Source organism: Oncorhynchus keta, chromosome 15 (assembly GCF_023373465.1).
Source record: "Oncorhynchus keta strain PuntledgeMale-10-30-2019 chromosome 15, Oket_V2, whole genome shotgun sequence".
In the NCBI taxonomy this organism is placed as follows: domain Eukaryota; kingdom Metazoa; phylum Chordata; class Actinopteri; order Salmoniformes; family Salmonidae; genus Oncorhynchus; species Oncorhynchus keta.
The window spans coordinates 21,335,171-21,354,084 of NC_068435.1; the positions used below are offsets into that span (position 1 = coordinate 21,335,171).

The 18,914-nt window shown below is 42.7% G+C and overlaps 1 protein-coding gene across 2 annotated transcripts in view; it reads right to left on the reverse strand.

Moving 5' to 3' along the window:
- Positions 1-18,914, reverse strand: part of LOC118370781 (neuropilin-1a-like) — an 80,530-nt gene that overhangs the window by 60,390 nt on the left and 1,226 nt on the right. For both annotated transcript variants that reach the window (XR_008065180.1, XM_035755921.2), the window contains exon 2: positions 18,601-18,775. Coding sequence is in view for 1 of the 2 variants with exons in the window: in XM_035755921.2 (XP_035611814.2) it covers positions 18,601-18,775 (175 nt within the window). In the remaining variant the exon portion in view is untranslated. The remainder of the gene's footprint in view (positions 1-18,600; positions 18,776-18,914) is intronic.

Consider the following 18,914-nt stretch of genomic DNA (forward strand, 5'->3'; position numbering starts at 1 on the left):
TTTTTTTATTTTATTTTTTTATTTATTTCACCTTTATTTAACCAGGTAGGCTAGTTGAGAACAAGTTCTCATTTGCAACTGCGACCTGGCCAAGATAAAGCATAGCAGTGTGAACAGACAACACAGAGTTACATATGGAGTAAACAATTAGCAAGTCAATAACACAGTAGAAAAAAAAATAAAAAATAAAAAAAATAAAATGGGCAGTCTATATACAATGTGTGCAAAAGGCATGAGGAGGTAGGCGAATAATACCATTTTGCAGATTAACACTGGAGTGATAAATGATCAGATGGGCATGTACAGGTAGAGATATTGGTGTGCAAAAGAGCAGAAAAGTAAATAAATAAAAACAGTATAAAAACAGTATGGGAATGAGGTAGGTGAAAAAGGGTGAGCTATTTACCTATAGACTATGTACAGCTGCAGCGATCGGTTAGCTGCTCGGATAGCTGATGTTTGAAGTTGGAGAGGGAGATAAAAGTCTCCAACTTCAGCGATTTTTGCAATTCGTTCCAGTCACAGGCAGCAGAGTACTGGAACGAAAGGCGGCCAAATGAGGTGTTGGCTTTAGGGATGATCAGTGAGATACACCTGCTGGAGCGCGTGCTACGGATGGGTGTTGCCATCGTGACCAGTGAACTGAGATAAGGCGGAGCTTTACCTAGCATGGACTTGTAGATGACCTGGAGCCAGTGGGTCTGGCGACGAATATGTAGTGAGGTCTGGTTATTAGCTAGCCTTCAGAAAGTATTTATATCCTTTGACTTACAGCCTGTATTCAAAATGAATTTTAAAAAAATAATCTCACCCGTCCACACACAATACCCCATAATGACAAAGTGAAAACGTGTTTTTAGAAATGTTTGCAAATGTATTGAAAATGAAATACCGTATCTTATTTCCATAAGTATTCACACCCCTGAGTCGAAACATGTTAGAATCACCTTTGGCAGCAATTACAGCCATGAGTCTTTCTGGGTAAGTCTCTAAAAGCTTTCCACACCTGGATTGTACAATATTTGCACATTATTCTTTTCAAAATTCTTCAAGCTCTGTCAAATTGATTGTTGATCAATACTAGGCAACCATTCTCAAGTCTTGCCCTAGATTTTCAAGCAGTTTTAACTGTAACTCAGCCACTCAGGAACATTCTCTGTCTTCTTGGTAAGCAACTCCAGTGTAGATTTGGCCTTGTGTTTTAGGTTATTGCCCTGCTGAAAGGTTATTTAATCTTCCAGTGTCTGGTGGAAATCAAACTGAACCAGGTTTTCCTCTAGGATTTTTCCTGTGGTTACAGTAGTTCTAATCCGTTTATTTTTTTGTCCTGAAAAACTCCATAATGATTACAAGCATACCCATAACATGATGCAGCCACCCCTATGCTTGAAAATATGGAGCGTGGTACTCAGTAATTTGTTGTTTGGATTTGCCCCAAACATAACCCTTTGTATTCAGGACATGTTTTGTAATATTTTTATTGTGTACAGGCTTATTTCTTTTCACTCTGTCAAATAGGTTAGTATTGTGGAGTAACTACAATGTTGTTGATCCATCCTCAGTTTTCTCCTATCACAGCCATTCAAATCTAACTGTTTTAAAGTCACCATTAGCCTCATGGTGAATTCCCTAAGTGGATTTCTTCCTCTCTGGCAACTGATAATGGATCATATGTCTGCAAAGCTTGATAATGTGTGTGATGTTAACAGAGAGGTCTATTTTCTGGGTGACTTGACTGGTTAGCAACTAGCTTTCCTCTCAAGAGGAAGCTTCTAACTGTGACTAATGACTGTAACATGACCCAGGTTATTACTCAACCAACTAGAGTGCATTCCAATAGTGTTGGATCTTTGGCATCCACTTGTATTGATCACATTACAGTTTTTAACAATCACTTTGGCACTAATTTCAGAACATTGTGGTCATTTTTCAAAACTCTAGACACAAAACTCAAAATGGTCGTCACTTGTAATACAGGCTGTCCAATGTTCAAATCATTGCATTGTGCATTCATATCATTAAAGAAACCTTGCACTTGCAGAATCATTGGTTCAAATAACTAATTTATCGTGAAATACCATAGGAACATTCATTTAGATCACCCACACACAAGATACCGATAGTTTCACTGTGTCGTTGTTAAATATTAAATATTGTAGTACATATTGTAGTACAAAATATGTGATACATGTTTCATTATGCTACTAGACGTAAATGCATCACTGTAAAATAACTAGTAGAGAGAATACTACAGACACAGTGGAATCATTGAACAAAATATGACATTTATTGATGAAATACAATAAAATCACAACATAGGTTTCTTTGAATCAAAGTAAAAATAATTAGCAACAAAAAAAGAAAAAACAGTTAAAGGTCAACTGCAGGTTCCTCACCTGGCTTACTGTAAAACATCACTGCAGTGTTCCTCACCTGGCTTACTGTAAAACATCACTGCAGTGTTCCTCACCTGGCTTACCGTAAAACATCACTGCAGTGTTCCTCACCAGAGCTTTAGATGTTGTTCGACCAAACATTAGAACAGGCCAGATGAGTAATCTAAGCAACTTTGACCGTGGTATGATTGTTGATGCCACACATGGTGATTCCAGCATCTCAGAAACAGCTGCCTTCCTGGGATTTTTATGCACTACAGTCTCTAGAGTTTACAGTGACACATTCAGTGAGCAGCAGTTCTGTGGGCAAAACACCTTGTTAATGAAAGAGGTCAGAGGAGAATGTCCAGACTCATTCAAGCTGACAGAAAGGCCACAAATGCTCAAATAACAGCTGTTTAAAACAGTGGTGTGCAGAAGGGCATCTCTTAACGTACAACACCGTGAATAATTCAGGCTGTTGTGGAGGCAAAAGGGGGTCCTACCCAGTACTAGATAGGTGTACCTAATAAAGTGGCCGGTGAGTGTACAGTAATGTTAAATCTGAAAACATGGTCTGGAAAAGTAGTACATGGGACCATAGAGACATTGATAAAGAATGATGATGAAATATTACATCCATAGATAATGTAGTCCAATTGGTTCATGTTCCACGGTAATTGGTGTCAATGGTTCTCGTTATCCTGAAACTTTCATGATCTAAACATGGAATATTGTTTGTGAGTTTCCACAAAACTATGCATTAAGAGTAATGCAAAAGTTTTTTTAAATTTTTTTTTTTACTTATCATTTTGTGCAGTTGTATAAATTGATAGTTAGATCATTGTAATGAAATGAGTAGACAGTCATTTCAGATGTAATGTGTGAATTGCATTTTGAAATGGTAATACTTTGATGTTATGTTGTGTCATTTTGAACAGGTGATTTTAGTTAAATGAACAAATGATCTTAGTTTTATGTGTATTGTATCCAAGCAATTGGGGGAAATAGTGTTAAGAGTTTTGAAAAATTTGCATTTGGATCATTGGTTGTGAGTTTTGAAAAATTACATCAAGGTTCCGAAATTAGTGCCAAAGTGATTGTAAAAAAAGTATATATTGAAAGTCAGTAGTTAACTTGTTCACTGAAAAATAGCATTGTATTTGGTCAAACACAATCCTCTCCATCAGTTTACTAAGAACAGTTTATTAAGAATAGGCAGTAAACTGAAAAGGAGGCTTTACTATTTTTAGGCAGTGAAATTACCTTTGCTTCCTTCAATGCCTGTGGTCTTTTAGGCTTTGGTTAAAGCTGCAATATGTCACTTTTTGGGCGACCCGACCAAATTCTCATAGAAATGTGTGGTATGTCTGACTGTTTGATGAGACTACTCTGCCCTAAGGCAGGACCCAGCTGAGACAGAGTGTGTCCATCTGTCGACAGTTTCCAGTTTTCAGCCTGTTCGACACTGCAGCCTGGATTAACCCTGAGTGTGGCTAGGTCAGTGGAATAACTAATGCCTTAACTTCTCCCATTGAGAGGAGAGGCGGGAGGGAGGCTTCTAGCCTAGCAGGCACACTGAGTCATTCCGTGTGTGTGTGTGTGTGTGTGTGTGTGTGTGTGTGTGTGTGTGTGTGTGTGTGTGTGTGTGTGTGTGTGTGTGTGTGTGTGTGTGTGTGTGTGTGTGTGTGTGTGTGTGTGTGTGTGTGTGTGTGTGTGTAAAGCTCTTACCAGACCATCCTCACAAGAGGGCATGAATAACCTAACCAGTGATTCTATTGGACAATGTGAGGGCAGTTAGGCTATGTTCTGTAGCTGTAGTCTAAGTTTCTATTTAACAAGGGTGAGAGGAAAGAGTTTCAGTTGGTTAATAGGGCTGTCTCAGTGAGCAATGAAAGCCCCAAGTGTGTAGCCATCTGCATACTCTCTCCCCACGGCACCGCTTTTACAAGTCTATCTAAGGGGGGGCATGATGCACAGGAATAAAATGCCATACGTACATAACATCACTGTAAGCTAGGCGCTAGTGCTTTACTAGAGGGCACTTCAAATGCTTCCCACAGGTCACATAAAGCCTGCTGTGAACAGAATGAATAGATGTTATAATGCAGAGTGTTCATTTAAGCATTGGAAACATATTTATGCCCTAAGCTGTCTGTGTCCAATAAACTGCAGTCAGGTGTGAAGATTGTCGTTATAATTACTGTTTGGAGTGATTGATGTTATTGTTTGATTGCGAGGATCTCTTGCCTGATGTGTCAATTACTCCGTGTTTGCATAGTAGACTATGAGCTAAACAAGGCACATGGGCAGAGTATAATAGACAGACTCCCTTAAGGACACGACATGGCATAGCGAATGTCAGCCGCACACAGTAGATCACATGCTGGGTGTTGGAGAACAATGTACCATTATTACCTCTTTAACAACAGAATGTTATTTTACAAGGTCTACCAAAGGTGTCCAGAAACAGTGAAAGACACTATTAATGAGCACAACATAACCAAATAGCTGTCTGTTCTGGCATTGAACAAATGAATACAGTCAAATCGAACCTATGGGGCCAATCACATAAAATGTGTCACTATCTATACCCCATGCCTCAGTCAGCGTACCCCATAGGTTTAACAAGCATTTAAAGGTTGTTCCAAAGTCTAAATCCTGAGAAAGGAGACTCATATACCTGGGAGAGGTAAGAGGAAAAGGGCCCTTGCTCAAAAGTAGTGCACTATATGTAGGGGATACTTTATATTTGGGACGCATCCTGGACAGACGGACAGACAGGGAGGAGAGGAACAAGCTGTTACTTTTACTCTAAAAGGAAAGCACTGTTATCTAATGAGACTTACTGGGCTTTCTGATTGCAGCCGGCTGGCCACAAACACCTCTGGTTTCAGCCTTGTAGTGTCTGACACAACCAGAGATGGAAACATGAACATGGTGACTGGAGTTCTCATGATGACTGGTGATCAAGGCTTTTTTTCATCCATATTACTGCACAACAACAACACAGTTATCTAGACATTCATGTTTGTATTGGCAGATCCTTTTAATGCTTGTCCTGGCAGATCCGTTTAATGCTTGTCCTGGCAGATCCTTTTAATGCTTGTCCTGGCAGATCCTTTTAATGCTTGTCCTGGCAGATCCTTTTAATGCTTGTCCTGGCAGATCATTTTAATGCTTGTCCTGGCAGATCCTTTTAATGCTTGTCCTGGCAGATCATTTTAATGCTTGTCCTGGCAGATCATTTTAATGCTTGTCCTGGCAGATCCTTTTAATGCTTGTCCTGGCAGATCATATTAATGCTTGTCCTGGCAGATCATTTTAATGCTTGTCCTGGCAGATCATTTTAATGCTTGTCCTGGCGATCATTATGTAGATGCCAATAATATATTTCTACACCATCCACATGGTTAGCCAGCCAGCCACACAGCAGTAACTCTTATTTTTAGACTGCAGCTGTACTCCAGTCCACTGCTTATTCTGTTTAAATACAGGAGGAAGGCCAGATAGGTACATAACCATCTGTGGTGATAGATAGTCCTATAGCCCTTCCTAAATATAAGCGGTTGAGTTTTTATTTATTATTTAAAACGAGTTCTCATTTACAACCGCGACCTGGCCAAGATAAAGCAAAGCAGTTTGACACAAACAACAACACAGAGTTACACATGGGATAAACAAACGTACAATCAATAACACAATAGAAAAGTCCATATACAGTATGTGCAAATGAGGTAAGATTAGGGAGGTAAGGCGAAATAATTACAATTTAGCAATTAAACACTGGAGTGATAAATGTGCAGAAGATGAATGTGCAAGTAGAGATACTGTGGTGCAAAGGAGCAAAAAACAAATAACAATATGGGGATGAGGTAGTTGGATGGGCTATTTACAGATGGGCTATGTACAGGTGCAATGATCTGTAATCTGCTCTGACAGCTGATGCTTAAAGTTAGTGAGGGAGATATGAGTCTCCAGCTTCAGTGATTTTTGCAATTCGTTCCAGTCATTGGCAGCAGAGAACTGGAAGGAAAGGGGGCCAAATTAGGAATTGGCTTTGGGGTGACGGGTGAAATATACCTGCTGGTGCGTATGCTACGGGTGGGTGCTGCTATGGTGACCAGTGAGCTGAGATAAGGCGGGGCTTTACCTAGCAAAGACTTAGAGATGACCTGAAGCCAGTGGGATTGGCGACGAATATGAAGCGAGGGCCAGCCAACGAGAGCATAGAGGTCGCAGTGGTGGGTAGTATATGGGGCTTTGGTGACAAAACGGATGGCACTGTGGTAGACTGCATCCAATTTGCTGAGTAGAGTGTTGGAGGTTATCTTGTAAATGACATCGCCGAACTCAAGGATCGGTAGGATAGTCAGTTTTACAAGGGTATGTTTGTCAGAATAAGTGATGGATGCTTTGTTGCGAAATAGGAAGCCGATTCTAGATTTCATTTTGAATTGGAGATGCTTAATGTGAGTCTGGAAGGAGAGTTTACAGTGTAACCAGACACCTAGGTATTTGTAGTTGTCCATATATTCTAAGTCAGAGATGTCCAGAGTAGTGATGCTGGACAGGCGGGCAGGTGCGGGCAGCGATCGGTTGAAGAGCATGCATTTAGTTTTACTAGCATTTAAGAGCATTTGGAGGCCACGGAAGGAGAGTTATATGGCATTGAAGCTCATCTGGAGGTTAGTTAACACAGTGTCCAAAGAAGGGCCAGAAGTATACAGAATGGTGTCATCTGCGTAGATGATCAGAGAATCACCAGCACCAAGAGCGACATCATTGATGTATACAGAGAAAAGAGTGACCGGGGGGACCTGATATCCATCCCAAATGGCACCCTATTCACTATACAGTATCATAAGGCTTACAGGGTCATAAGGCTTATAGCACTACAGATGTCCTATCTTAATTTCACCAGTTTCTCACAGCAGGAAAATAAAGCTGCATCAACAGGAAATTAATATGTGGATTATAATATATATTTGTTTAGGGTTTTTACATGTTTAGTTAGGATAAACCAAGTCTGACATTTTAAAGTGGAAATTACAAACTTTAGAAGCCTTTTTAAACCTTGAATACACTAAAATAATTTGTGACAAGCCAGTGATCAAATTAAGATAGTATCTGTAAATAAGGAATGGGGTTCCATTTGGGATGCAGGTCTGATCTCCAACTTCTCCACAGCCGTATCGAGAATGAGTCTCAGCAGTCAAGAATCAAAGACGCCTGCTGTCGTATCCTCTCCTATAAACAATGCTGCTTTATGAGTTCAGACAGACTGGGGGGTCAGCCTGAGGGCCTGTTCTTGTGTTGGGAGCAGATACAAGGCATTCCTCCATGCCACTCGTGATAGAGAGTTATTATCCACCAGGGTCCCTGATGTTGGTGGGCGGCTAACCATAACCCTGGCACCAGAGGATGGGCTTCCTGTCTGTCTGACTCTGGATGAGTCTCAAATGGCACCCTATTCTGTATAGATTTCACTACTGTTGACCAGAGCCCTATGGGCCCTAGTCAAAAGTAGTGCACTAAATATGGAATAAGGTGCCATTTGAGACACCCACTGCAATGCTGAAGTGATATAGACCATCGGCTCACCCTCTCATCCTGAGGACATTAACTGGGTGACGGTCGGACTCCCCTTTGACCCCTTAAGGGACCCTGACCCCAGCAGTAAGAGGTCTCCCTGCATCCTTATGGTCTTTTCTGTCCACTATGAAATCATCTGAAGCTACAATGACATGATCCAAACAGAGTAAAAAGGCACTATTTTTAACTGACTAGTTCATCGAGTTTGTTGTTCAGTGTCTCATGATTGTTGTTGGCACAGGCACACACACATCACGTTGCCATGGTAATAGGACAATATTACTATTCACAGTGAACTCTGGAGAAACCCACTGTCAAGGGGGACAGACTGTGTACATGCTGTAGACAGCAGACCTGTGTTCAAACACTATTTGAAATCTTTCAATTACTTTGAACATTTGCTTAAGCCTGCCTGTAGTGCCAGATGAGCTGGGTTTACAGTTATGCTACTATTCTATTGGTCTATGAAAGCCAGGCAAATTCAATCAAGCACAGATGAAGTATTTGAAATTATTTCAAATAATCCTTAAACCCAGGTCTGGTACACAGTTCTTGTGACTTGTGAAGTATTTCCTAAGTCTTGAAGACATCTGGAAGGGGATGTTTTCTGTCCACAGAGGGACAGCAGCTGTGAGATTGCAGCGCAGCACCGCTCTGAATCTGAGTTTTGTCTTAACTCTCTCCTCATTAATCTGCCCGTTAGGCTGTAATCTGACATGTGTTTTCATTTGGCTGTGCAGAACTTCAGCCTGCTCATGAGTAGGGAGGCAGAGGGCCTCTGGATGCTCTGATTACTGAAGTGCACTTTAGACTGAAGATGACTGAAGAGCACATTTTAGACCCATTGCCTGTGTCTGTCGGTTAACAACACACACAAAGCTTTTGCCCCAAATGGCACCCTACCATCAAAGGTAGTGCACCCTATATAGTGCATTACCCATCAAAGGTAGTGCACCCTATATAGTGCATTACCCATCAAAGGTAGTGCACCCGATAGGGAACATGGTGCCATTTGGGATGCATCCACAATGTTTCGTCTGGCGTAAGCCAAGTGGTGAGTGACAACATTTATTTGGAAAAACGCATCCAAACAATCATGACACCTGCTCTTTCTATGACACTGACTGACCAAGTGAATCCAGGTGAAAGCTATGATCCCTTATTGATGTCACTTGTTAAATCCACTTCAGTGTAGCTGAAGGGGAGAAGACAGGTTAAAGAAGAAAGCCTTGAGACAATTGAGACATGGATGGTGTATGTGTGCCATTAATTAGAGGGTGAATGGGCAAGACTTAAGTGCCTTTGAACGGGGTATGGTAGTAGGTGCCAGGCGCACCGGTTTCTGTCAGTGCTGCTTGGTTTTTCACGCTCAACAGTTTCACGTTGTATCAAGAATGGTCCACCACCCAAAGGACATCCATCCAACTTGACACAACTGTGGGAAGCATTGAGTCAACATGGGCCAGCATCCCTGTGGAACACCATGCCCCTATTTGGGGCTGTTCTGTTATGTTTATGTAAGTGGCTCCAATGATGTGGCTATTCAGTGTAAGCCAGTCATAAGGTTAAAAAATGGGTCAACTGCAGTGCCAATGTACCAGGATTAAAAAATGCTTGGTGTCCATGGTGTGCACTTTGCACCAATACAGAGAGAGATCGAGATATCGAGATCAAGAGAGAGACAGAGAGAGAGACAGAGAGAGACAGAGAGAGACAGACAGAGAGAGACAGAGAGAGAGAGAGAGAGAGAGAGAGAACGAGACAGAGAGAGAGAGAGAACGAGACAGAGACAGAGACAGAGAGAGAGATAGACAGTGCGAGAGAGAGACAGACAGAGCGAGAGAGATCGAGATATCGAGATCAAGAGAGAGACAGAGAGAGAGACAGCGAGAGAGAGACAGAGAGAGACAGAGAGAGAGAGAACGAGACAGAGAGAGAGAGAGAGAACGAGACAGAGAGAGAGAGAGAGAGAGAGAGAGAGAGAGAGGGATGAGACAGAGAGAGAGAGAACGAGACAGAGACAGAGACAGAGACAGAGAGAGAGATAGACAGTGCGAGAGAGAGACAGACAGAGCGAGAGAGAGAGAGAGAGAGAGAAAGACAGACAGAGCGAGAGAGAGAGACAGACAGAGCGAGAGAGAGACAGAGAGAGAGACAGAGCGAGAGAGAGAGAGAGAGAGACAGAGAGAGAGAGAGAGAGAGACAGAGACAGAGAGAGAGAGAGAGAGAGACCGAGACAGAGACAGAGAGATCGAGACAGAGACAGAGAGAGATCGAGTGCCAATGTACCAGGATTAAAAAATGCTTGGTGTCCATGGTGTGCACTTTGCACCAATACAGAGAGAGATCGAGATATCGAGATCAAGAGAGAGACAGAGAGAGAGACAGAGAGAGACAAAGAGAGACAGACAGAGAGAGACAGAGAGAGAGAGAGAGAGAGAACGAGACAGAGAGAGAGAGAGAACGAGACAGAGACAGAGACAGAGAGAGAGATAGACAGTGCGAGAGAGAGACAGACAGAGCGAGAGAGATCGAGATATCGAGATCAAGAGAGAGACAGAGAGAGAGACAGCGAGAGAGAGACAGAGAGAGACAGAGAGAGACAGAGAGAGAGAGAACGAGACAGAGAGAGAGAGAGAGAGAGAGAGAGAGAGAACGAGACAGAGAGAGAGAGAACGAGACAGAGACAGAGACAGAGAGAGAGATAGACAGTGCGAGAGAGAGACAGACAGAGCGAGAGAGATCGAGATATCGAGATCAAGAGAGAGACAGAGAGAGAGACAGCGAGAGAGAGACAGAGAGAGACAGAGAGAGAGAGAACGAGACAGAGAGAGAGAGAGAGAACGAGACAGAGAGAGAGAGAGAGAGAGAGAGAGAGAGAACGAGACAGAGAGAGAGAGAACGAGACAGAGACAGAGAGAGAGATAGACAGTGCGAGAGAGAGACAGACAGAGCGAGAGAGAGAGAGAGAGAGAGAGAGAGACAGACAGAGCGAGAGAGAGACAGACAGAGCGAGAGAGAGACAGAGAGAGAGAGAGAGCGAGAGAGAGAGAGAGAGAGACAGAGAGAGAGAGAGAGAGAGACAGAGACAGAGAGAGAGAGAGAGAGAGACCGAGACAGAGACAGAGAGATCGAGACAGAGACAGAGAGAGATCGAGACAGAGACAGAGACAGTGAGAGAGAGAGAGAGAGAGAGAGAGAGAGAGAGAGAGAGAGAGAGAGAGAGAGAGAGAGAGAGAGAGAGAGAGAGAGAGAGAGAGAGAGAGAGAGAGAGAGAGAGAGAGAGAGAGAGAGAGAGAGAGAGAGAGAGAGAGACAGAGACAGAGACAGAGACAGAGACAGAGATAGACAGAGCGAGAGAGAGAGAGAGAGACAGACAGATCGAGAGAGAGAGACAGACAGAGCGAGAGAGAGACAGAAAGAGAGACAGAGCGAGAGAGAGAGAGAGAGAGACAGAGAGAGAGACAGAGACAGAGACAGAGAGAGAGAGAGAGAGAGAGAGAGAGAGAGAGAGAGAGAGAGAGAGAGAGAGAGAGAGAGAGAGAGAGAGAGAGAGAGAGAGAGAGAGAGAGAGAGAGAGAGAGAGAGAGAGAGAGAGAGAGAGAGAGAGAGAGAGAGAGAGAGACAGAGACAGAGAGAGAGAGCGATAGACAGAGAGAGAGAGCGATAGACAGAGAGAGAGGGAGATCGAGACAGAGACAGTGAGAGAGAGAGAGAGAGAGAGAGAGAGAGAGAGAGAGAGAGAGAGAGAGAGAGAGAGAGAGAGAGAGAGAGAGAGAGACCGAGACAGAGAGACAGAGACCGAGAGAGAGATCGAGACAGAGACAGAGAGAGATCGAGACAGAGACAGAGACAGAGACAGTGAGAGAGAGAGAGAGAGAGAGAGAGAGAGAGAGAGAGAGAGAGAGAGAGAGAGAGAGAGAGAGAGAGAGAGAGAGAGACAGAGAGATGGGGTGTGGAGAAGAAAAACTGGAAACTGATGAGTGTATAGACAGTTCAGTGTGCACACAGTACAAAGTGAGAAATGGAATGTCATAAGAAAAGAGAGAATCCAGATGAAATCCAGAAGTCTGTCCAAGAGGTCATAGTATGACAGCCCATCAGGCTGACTAGCCTATGGCTCTATAACACTCACCACCAGCAGTCTAAATAAGTATTTCATCTGGTTGACCACAATGACCACAGAACAGTGGGGCAGTGGGAATGTCCATTGACCACACTGAGAAGATCATTCAATTAGGGTTGTATCCTTCACTGGACCAATCCTCTCCTGCAGGACACCCTATTCCCTACACAGTGCACTACTTCCCCATGGTCCTGGTCAAAAGTAATGCAAAACATAGGGAATAGAGTGCATTTGGGACAGTCACTGTCTCTGACCAGGTTAGTAGCGGCACTGCTGGTTGGGAGTCTGTAGGTCTGCAGCTGTGGTTTTATTTGATAGGTGTCATACCACAACGGTTAAGCCAACTACAGACAACAATTGCCCCCCCCTTGGGCCAATTGAGATATAACGTGCGACTAACATACTAACGCACGTGCCTCATCCATGTAGTTTAGGAGCCTGCAGTCTGGGTTTAGTCCTGTAATCAACCTACATCCTGGCATTTAGATTTGATTCAATTACATGACTTGAAGTTCAAGAGAGAATAACTTCAGATAAGCACGCCAGTCGCAACTCTGAAGTTCACATAAATCATTCATTGATGTAATTGGGAGGCTTTAGTTGAAATTAAAATCACGAGAACCAAATATCTTCAATTAGGATTTGTCCCGAAATTCCTACAGCAAACTATCTCTTGGATTTATGAGATTATGTAAAGAGGGGTTTTACAAGAATCTATTTACAACTCTGATATTGTTGTTTTAAAATTGGTATATAAAGGCCATGTCACGAAATGGGTAAGGGGGTAATGGGGTAATGTAATAGTGTTGTTGCAGCTACTTAGTACATGGAGAGAAAAAAAATAGTCTCAGAAGTAACTTCCATGGTATGGCAGACTCTTACAGCACCGATCCCAATAGTGACAGTAAATACATGAAGACAGTGCTCTCGTGGGCCTGGACCCAGATTCACAAAACCTTCTTTAAGAAGGAATAACTTCTTAACTGACATTGTTTCCTTAACTATAGACTTAAGAAGAAAGTTAAGCAAAGTTGCTGTTCCTCGAAAAGATAATTGGAAATATTCTTGCGCTATTTCTTTTGTTTCTCCTTCAGCAAAAAGTTAAGAAGAAATTTGAGTCTTGAAAATAAAGTTTTTAGAAATGTATTCAATTCCAAGATAGCTAAACCCTTGTCTTAAACAGGGGACAGTGAGAGAAAAGCTCATGAAAGCAATGGAACACAAACACAACATATAATATAATGAACACCAGAGTAAAATCTAATGTATGCACTGTGATAAACTGCATCCAGTTTGCTGAGTAGAGTGTTGGAAGCAATTTTGTAGATGACATCGCCGAAGTCGAGGATCGGTAGGATAGTCAGTTTTACTAGGGTAAGTTTGGCGGCGTGAGTGAAGGAGGCTTTGTTGCGGAATAGAAAGCCGACTCTTGATTTGATTTTCGATTGGAGATGTTTGATATGAGCCTGGAAGGATAGTTTACAGTCTAGCCAGACATATTGACATTTGAGAGAGACATACAGCGAGGCATACAGTAATCACAGGTGTTGAATTGGGAGAGCTAGCTAAACAGTAGGTGAGACAACAACAGCTAATCAGCTAGCACAACAACAGCAGGTAAAATGGCGTTGACTAGGCAGGGAGGGTCAGATTAATTACACACAGAGCCTGAGTGCGGCTGGGTCCGACAGATAAAACGTAAACAAGCAGAATGGAGTACCTTGATTAATGGACAGTCCAGCATGCATCAGCTATGTAGCCAAGTGATCAATGTCCAGGGGGCAGCGGTGGATGGGACTGGCAAGTATTATCCAGGTAAAAAAAAACTGGCTGGCTGTGCAGAAGGTAAAGCCGCTAGCAGTGGCTAACAATGACTAAATAGCTTGTAGCTAGTTAGCTGGTTAGCTTCTGGAGGTTCTTGAATGTGTTCTAAAAATTTAAAATAATAGCGATTCCGTACCACATTGGGTGAGGCAGGTTACCGGAAGGTATAATCAAATTAAAAATCGAAAAGAGATTGAAAGTAAATATGGGTCCAGTGAGTGGTTGGGCTGGCTGGGGACGCGGCGATTCAGACAGTTAGCAGGCCTGTGCTAACAAGTTAACAGTTAGTAGGCCGGGGCTGAGCAAGGTTGCAGTTAGCGGACCGGGGCTAAACAAGCTATCAGTTAGCAGGCCAAATTAGCAAGCAAGCAGATAGCAAGGGCTAGAAAGTTAGTCTTTGGGGGACGTCGCGATGGGTGAGTCTGTTTATGCCTCTTCATGCGGTGACATCGATAGACCGGTCGTGGGTCCGGATATTGTAGCACAGGAGTATGCTTCGGTGGTAGCACAGGAGCTCTGGCCGGGCTAGCTTCAAGCTAAGTGGATGGAAACGCTAGCCAGGAGTAATCATCCGGGGTTGCGGTTAGCTAGTTAGCTAGTTGTGAAGATCCAGCTGAAAATGTTCTATTTGCGGTGGGAATCCGGGGATAAAAAATAAAAATAATAGGTCCGTTATGCTCTGGTTAGAGTCGCGTTGTTCGAACTGGCGAGAGCTTTCCGAGCTAAAGGTTAGCTGATGACCAGTTAGCTGATGACCGCTAGCAATGGTTTGCTGGTAGTTAGCTGGCTAGCTTCAGTTGAGGGGTTCCGGATCCGAAGTAAATATAAGTACTTTAGGAAAAAAAAGCAGATCCGCGCTACATTGGGTGAGGCGGGTTGGGTTGCAGGACAGTATTTCGAAGTTGAGATTTAGTAAAATGTTTTAAAAGATATGCGAAGAAAAATATGTTCAAAAAAACGATATATACAAGGGACACGGCACGACACAACAAGATGTCCGACTGCTACGCCAGTATGTGGAAACTTGCCCTTTGAACATCTCATTCCAAAATCATGGGCATTAATATGGAGTTGGTCCCTCCTTTGCTGCTATAACATCCTCCACTCTTCTGGGAAGGCTTTCTACTAGATGTTGGTACATTGTGCTTCCATTCAGCCACAAGAGCATTAGTGAGGTCGGGCACTGATGTTGGGCGATTAGGCCTGGCTCGCAGTCTGCGCTCCAATTCATCCCAAAGGTGTTCGATGGGGATGAGGTCAGGGCTCTGTGCAGGTCAATCAAGTTCTTCCCCACTGATCTCAACAAACCTTTTCTGTATGGACCTCGCTTTGTGCACAGGAAAGGGCCTTCCCCAAACTGAAAGGGCCTTCCCCAAGCCTCAATGTGTTGGTTTCAATATGGTTGTACCCCTGTCCGGGGGTATCATCGGGTGGGGCCACAGTGTCTCCTGACCCCTCCTGTCGCAGCCTCCAGTATTTATGCTGCAGTAGTTTATGTTTCGGGGGTCTGTTATATCTGGAGTATTTATCCTGTCTTATCTGGTGTCCTGTGTGAATTTAAGTATGCTCTCTCTAATTCTCTCTTTCTCTCTCTCTCGGAGGACCTGAGCCCTAGGACCATGCCTAAGGACTACCTGGCATGATGACTCCTTGTTGTTCCCAGTCCACCTGGCTGTGCTGCTGCTCCAGTTTCAACTGTTCTGCCTGCGGCTATGGAACCTTGACCTGTTCACTGTGATTACTATTATTTGACCATGCTGGTCATTTATGAACATTTGAACATCTTGGCCATGTTCTGTTATAATCTCCACCCGGTACAGCCAGAAGAGGACTGGCCACCCCTCATAGCCTGTTTCCTCTCTAGGTTTCTCCCTAGGTTTTGGCCTTTCTAGGGAGTTTTTCCTAGCCAGCGTGCTTCTACACTGGCATTTCTTGCTGTTTTGGGTTTTAGGCTGGGTTTCTGTACAGCACTTTGATATATCAGCTGATGTAAGAATGGCTATATAAATACATTTGAAGTAGAATGACTCTTTCCGACATCTTGTTTTACATTTTCTCGGCAGTGGAGGCAAAAACAGGAAGGCCAAGTGTACTATTGGATACAACATGATTTGTTTTAGGTTCGGGTTACTAAGGAACTAAATTGGGCTATGAACTCCAATAATCTCTTTGTTTGTGCTCAGGTCCATGGGCAATTCCCCTTTATTTCACCTCAGTGAAGTTGACAGGGGTCTTAACAGCTAAACTCTATAAGTGACAGAGACTGATTATATTAGAGCCGTAGAGGGTCATGTTATCCTTTGTTTATCTCCCGTCTTGTATGTAAATACCGTTAGTAGCTCTGTTACCGTGTACGTCTTCATGTCTTTACTGTCACTATTGGGATTGGTGCTGTAAGAGTCTGCCATACCATGGAAGTTACTTCTGAGACTATTTTTCTTTCCATGTACTAAGTAGCTGCAACATAATTGAAAGCAGACAAAAACTCAGATTCTGAGAAAGAAAATGTTCTTTGCGAGCAAAAACTTGGTCATTATCGCACACTTGAGGAAAAAGTTCAAACAACCTCAAAAGAATATGTCTCAGATTACTCTATAATCCATATGTCTTGTTTTGGACTTCTGCTCCAGTTTCTGTTGAGGGATTTTTTTCATCGGTCATGCTATTTTAGTGTCAGTGTGAGGTAAGTCTGTTTTTGATTAGGCTCAGGACTGTGTCCCAAATTGCACCCTATTCCCTATATAGTTCACTACTTTTGACCAGGGCACATAGGGAATAGTGTGTGATTTGTTTGCTAAATAGGGAACAGAGCCTGATTTGGGACACTGACTTTGATACGGCTCCACATTGGCATATCGAATGGACACCAGAGCATCTTCACAAAAGCCTGGTTGATGTTATTTAGATGTCTGACCACTCAAGGAATGTAAAGTGGTCAGTTCCGACTATGATATCAAGGGAAGAGCTCAAGATTGCATAAAAATGTAGCATTTGTAAACATAATTATAGACCAACACCTCCTTAGAAGAACCCCCCTGATGTTTTGTTCTATTTGGTTCCTTTGTTTGGATAGCTAGTTAATTACAGCCATATTCCAGGGACATGTGTGTTCTATTTGGTTCTTTAATTGAATTAATAATATAGGGTGGTGATGACATGCGCCTCATGGGTCGCAACCCAAATGGCACCCTATTCCCTATTTAGTGCACAAGTTTTGACCAGGGCCTTGGTCAAAAGTAGTGCACTATATAGGGAAGAAGGTACCATTTGCGATGCAGCCATGCACTGCAGCCATGCACTGCAGCCTTCCCGGACATTGTATCTGAAGGAAGGAATTCAGTTGTGACAATACATTTGAATTAAAAGGAGACATTTGAAAAGAGTGGAACCACCATAGGACAATGACCTTAACCGTTGCAACTATGACTTTTATAGATGATATTGAAATATCATGTTTTGGAGTTTGATTAGCGGATGTTGTTAATGGGAGGAAAAATTGCAAGTTTCTCTCTTAGGAAACTGTGATTTAGCCCAGGCCCCTCATTTGGCATTTTAAACATAGTCTCTTACCACAACTTTCACTTCTGCCAAACAATGACTATGAACTATAATATAAATCCGCACAACAAATATTAGAGTAAACCTATCATCACAGTCAAAAACACAGGCTAGGACAGGCTACACGTAGATACACGTAGAGAATGCCTCCATTCCATGTTGGAACTGGAAGCATCCCAACCATGGTTCCAGAGAACAACAACTATCCTTACAGCTATACACTTTACAGGATCTGTCAGAATGCTAAACACTGCTAACATTTTATAGGTCCCTTGGTGGTGAAACGTGAACCAATAGCAGTTAAGGACCCCAGCGCGAGTCAGTGAGCCTATGATTTACACATAGTTTATGAAGCATTTAAAAAGACAGAGGGACCATAATAAAAATGGGTTTATTTATGGTAAATTGTGAACATATGGGCTTTTGTGAGAAGGCATTCTTACCCCGAGGTGCAGTGTGTGTGTGTGTGTGTGTGTGTGTGTGTGTGTGTGTGTGTGTGTGTGTGTGTGTGTGTGTGTGTGTGTGTGTGTGTGTGTGTGTGTGTGTGTGTGTGTCATACTGTATGTGTAACCCAAATCATAATCAATGATCAGGACTAGATAGCACAGCTCAAGAATGAGACTAGGCAACATTCACCCACAACTAGGCAAAATATACATTATATAATTGACCCAACAATTTTGTAGACAGCACTACACAGCAAAAAGTATATATAAAATCAAATATCAAAACCAAAACACTTCATTCCAATTATATTTCCTTTCAACTGCCAATATCCATAAGTAATGGATGATGCTCCAGTCTAGTTTTCTTTCATAATCAAATGATCAAATTGATCAAATCAAATTGCATTCGTCACATACAGGTCAGTACATATCAGTACTGTATGCATCACGTCTCATAGTAGGAGTGCTGATTTAGGATTCGTTTAGCCTTTTGACAACAATCAATACAAATAAATTGGCCAGAGGGGACCTGATCCTAGATCACCTCTCCTACTCTGATACATATGGCCCCAGAGGGAAGGAAGTGAAACATATTTGAAATACTGAACATTGTTCTTATTTTGACCAATAGGTGGCAGAGTTTCACACTTCATCCAGAAAAGAGCGCGTTACTTACTTGCAGTCTCTGTCCTCCAGATCAAAATGAGGGTTAAAGTTGATGAGTATCTTCTGTCCTGGGTCTGGGGCCGATATCACCCACATACATTGTTGTGATGGAGGGTATGAGGTCGGATAGCCAGGAGAGGTGAGATAATCTGCACTGGTTATCTCAATGTTATCTCCACATTTATCTGCAAACAAAAACAGATAGAGAGAGATAACTATTCAACAGGGAAATTACACATACAATCAGTTTTATAACAAAAGAAAAACAGTAGGGTGATGTGTAGGCCTATAGTCTCCTCTCTAAAAAAAACGATGTGATCATTC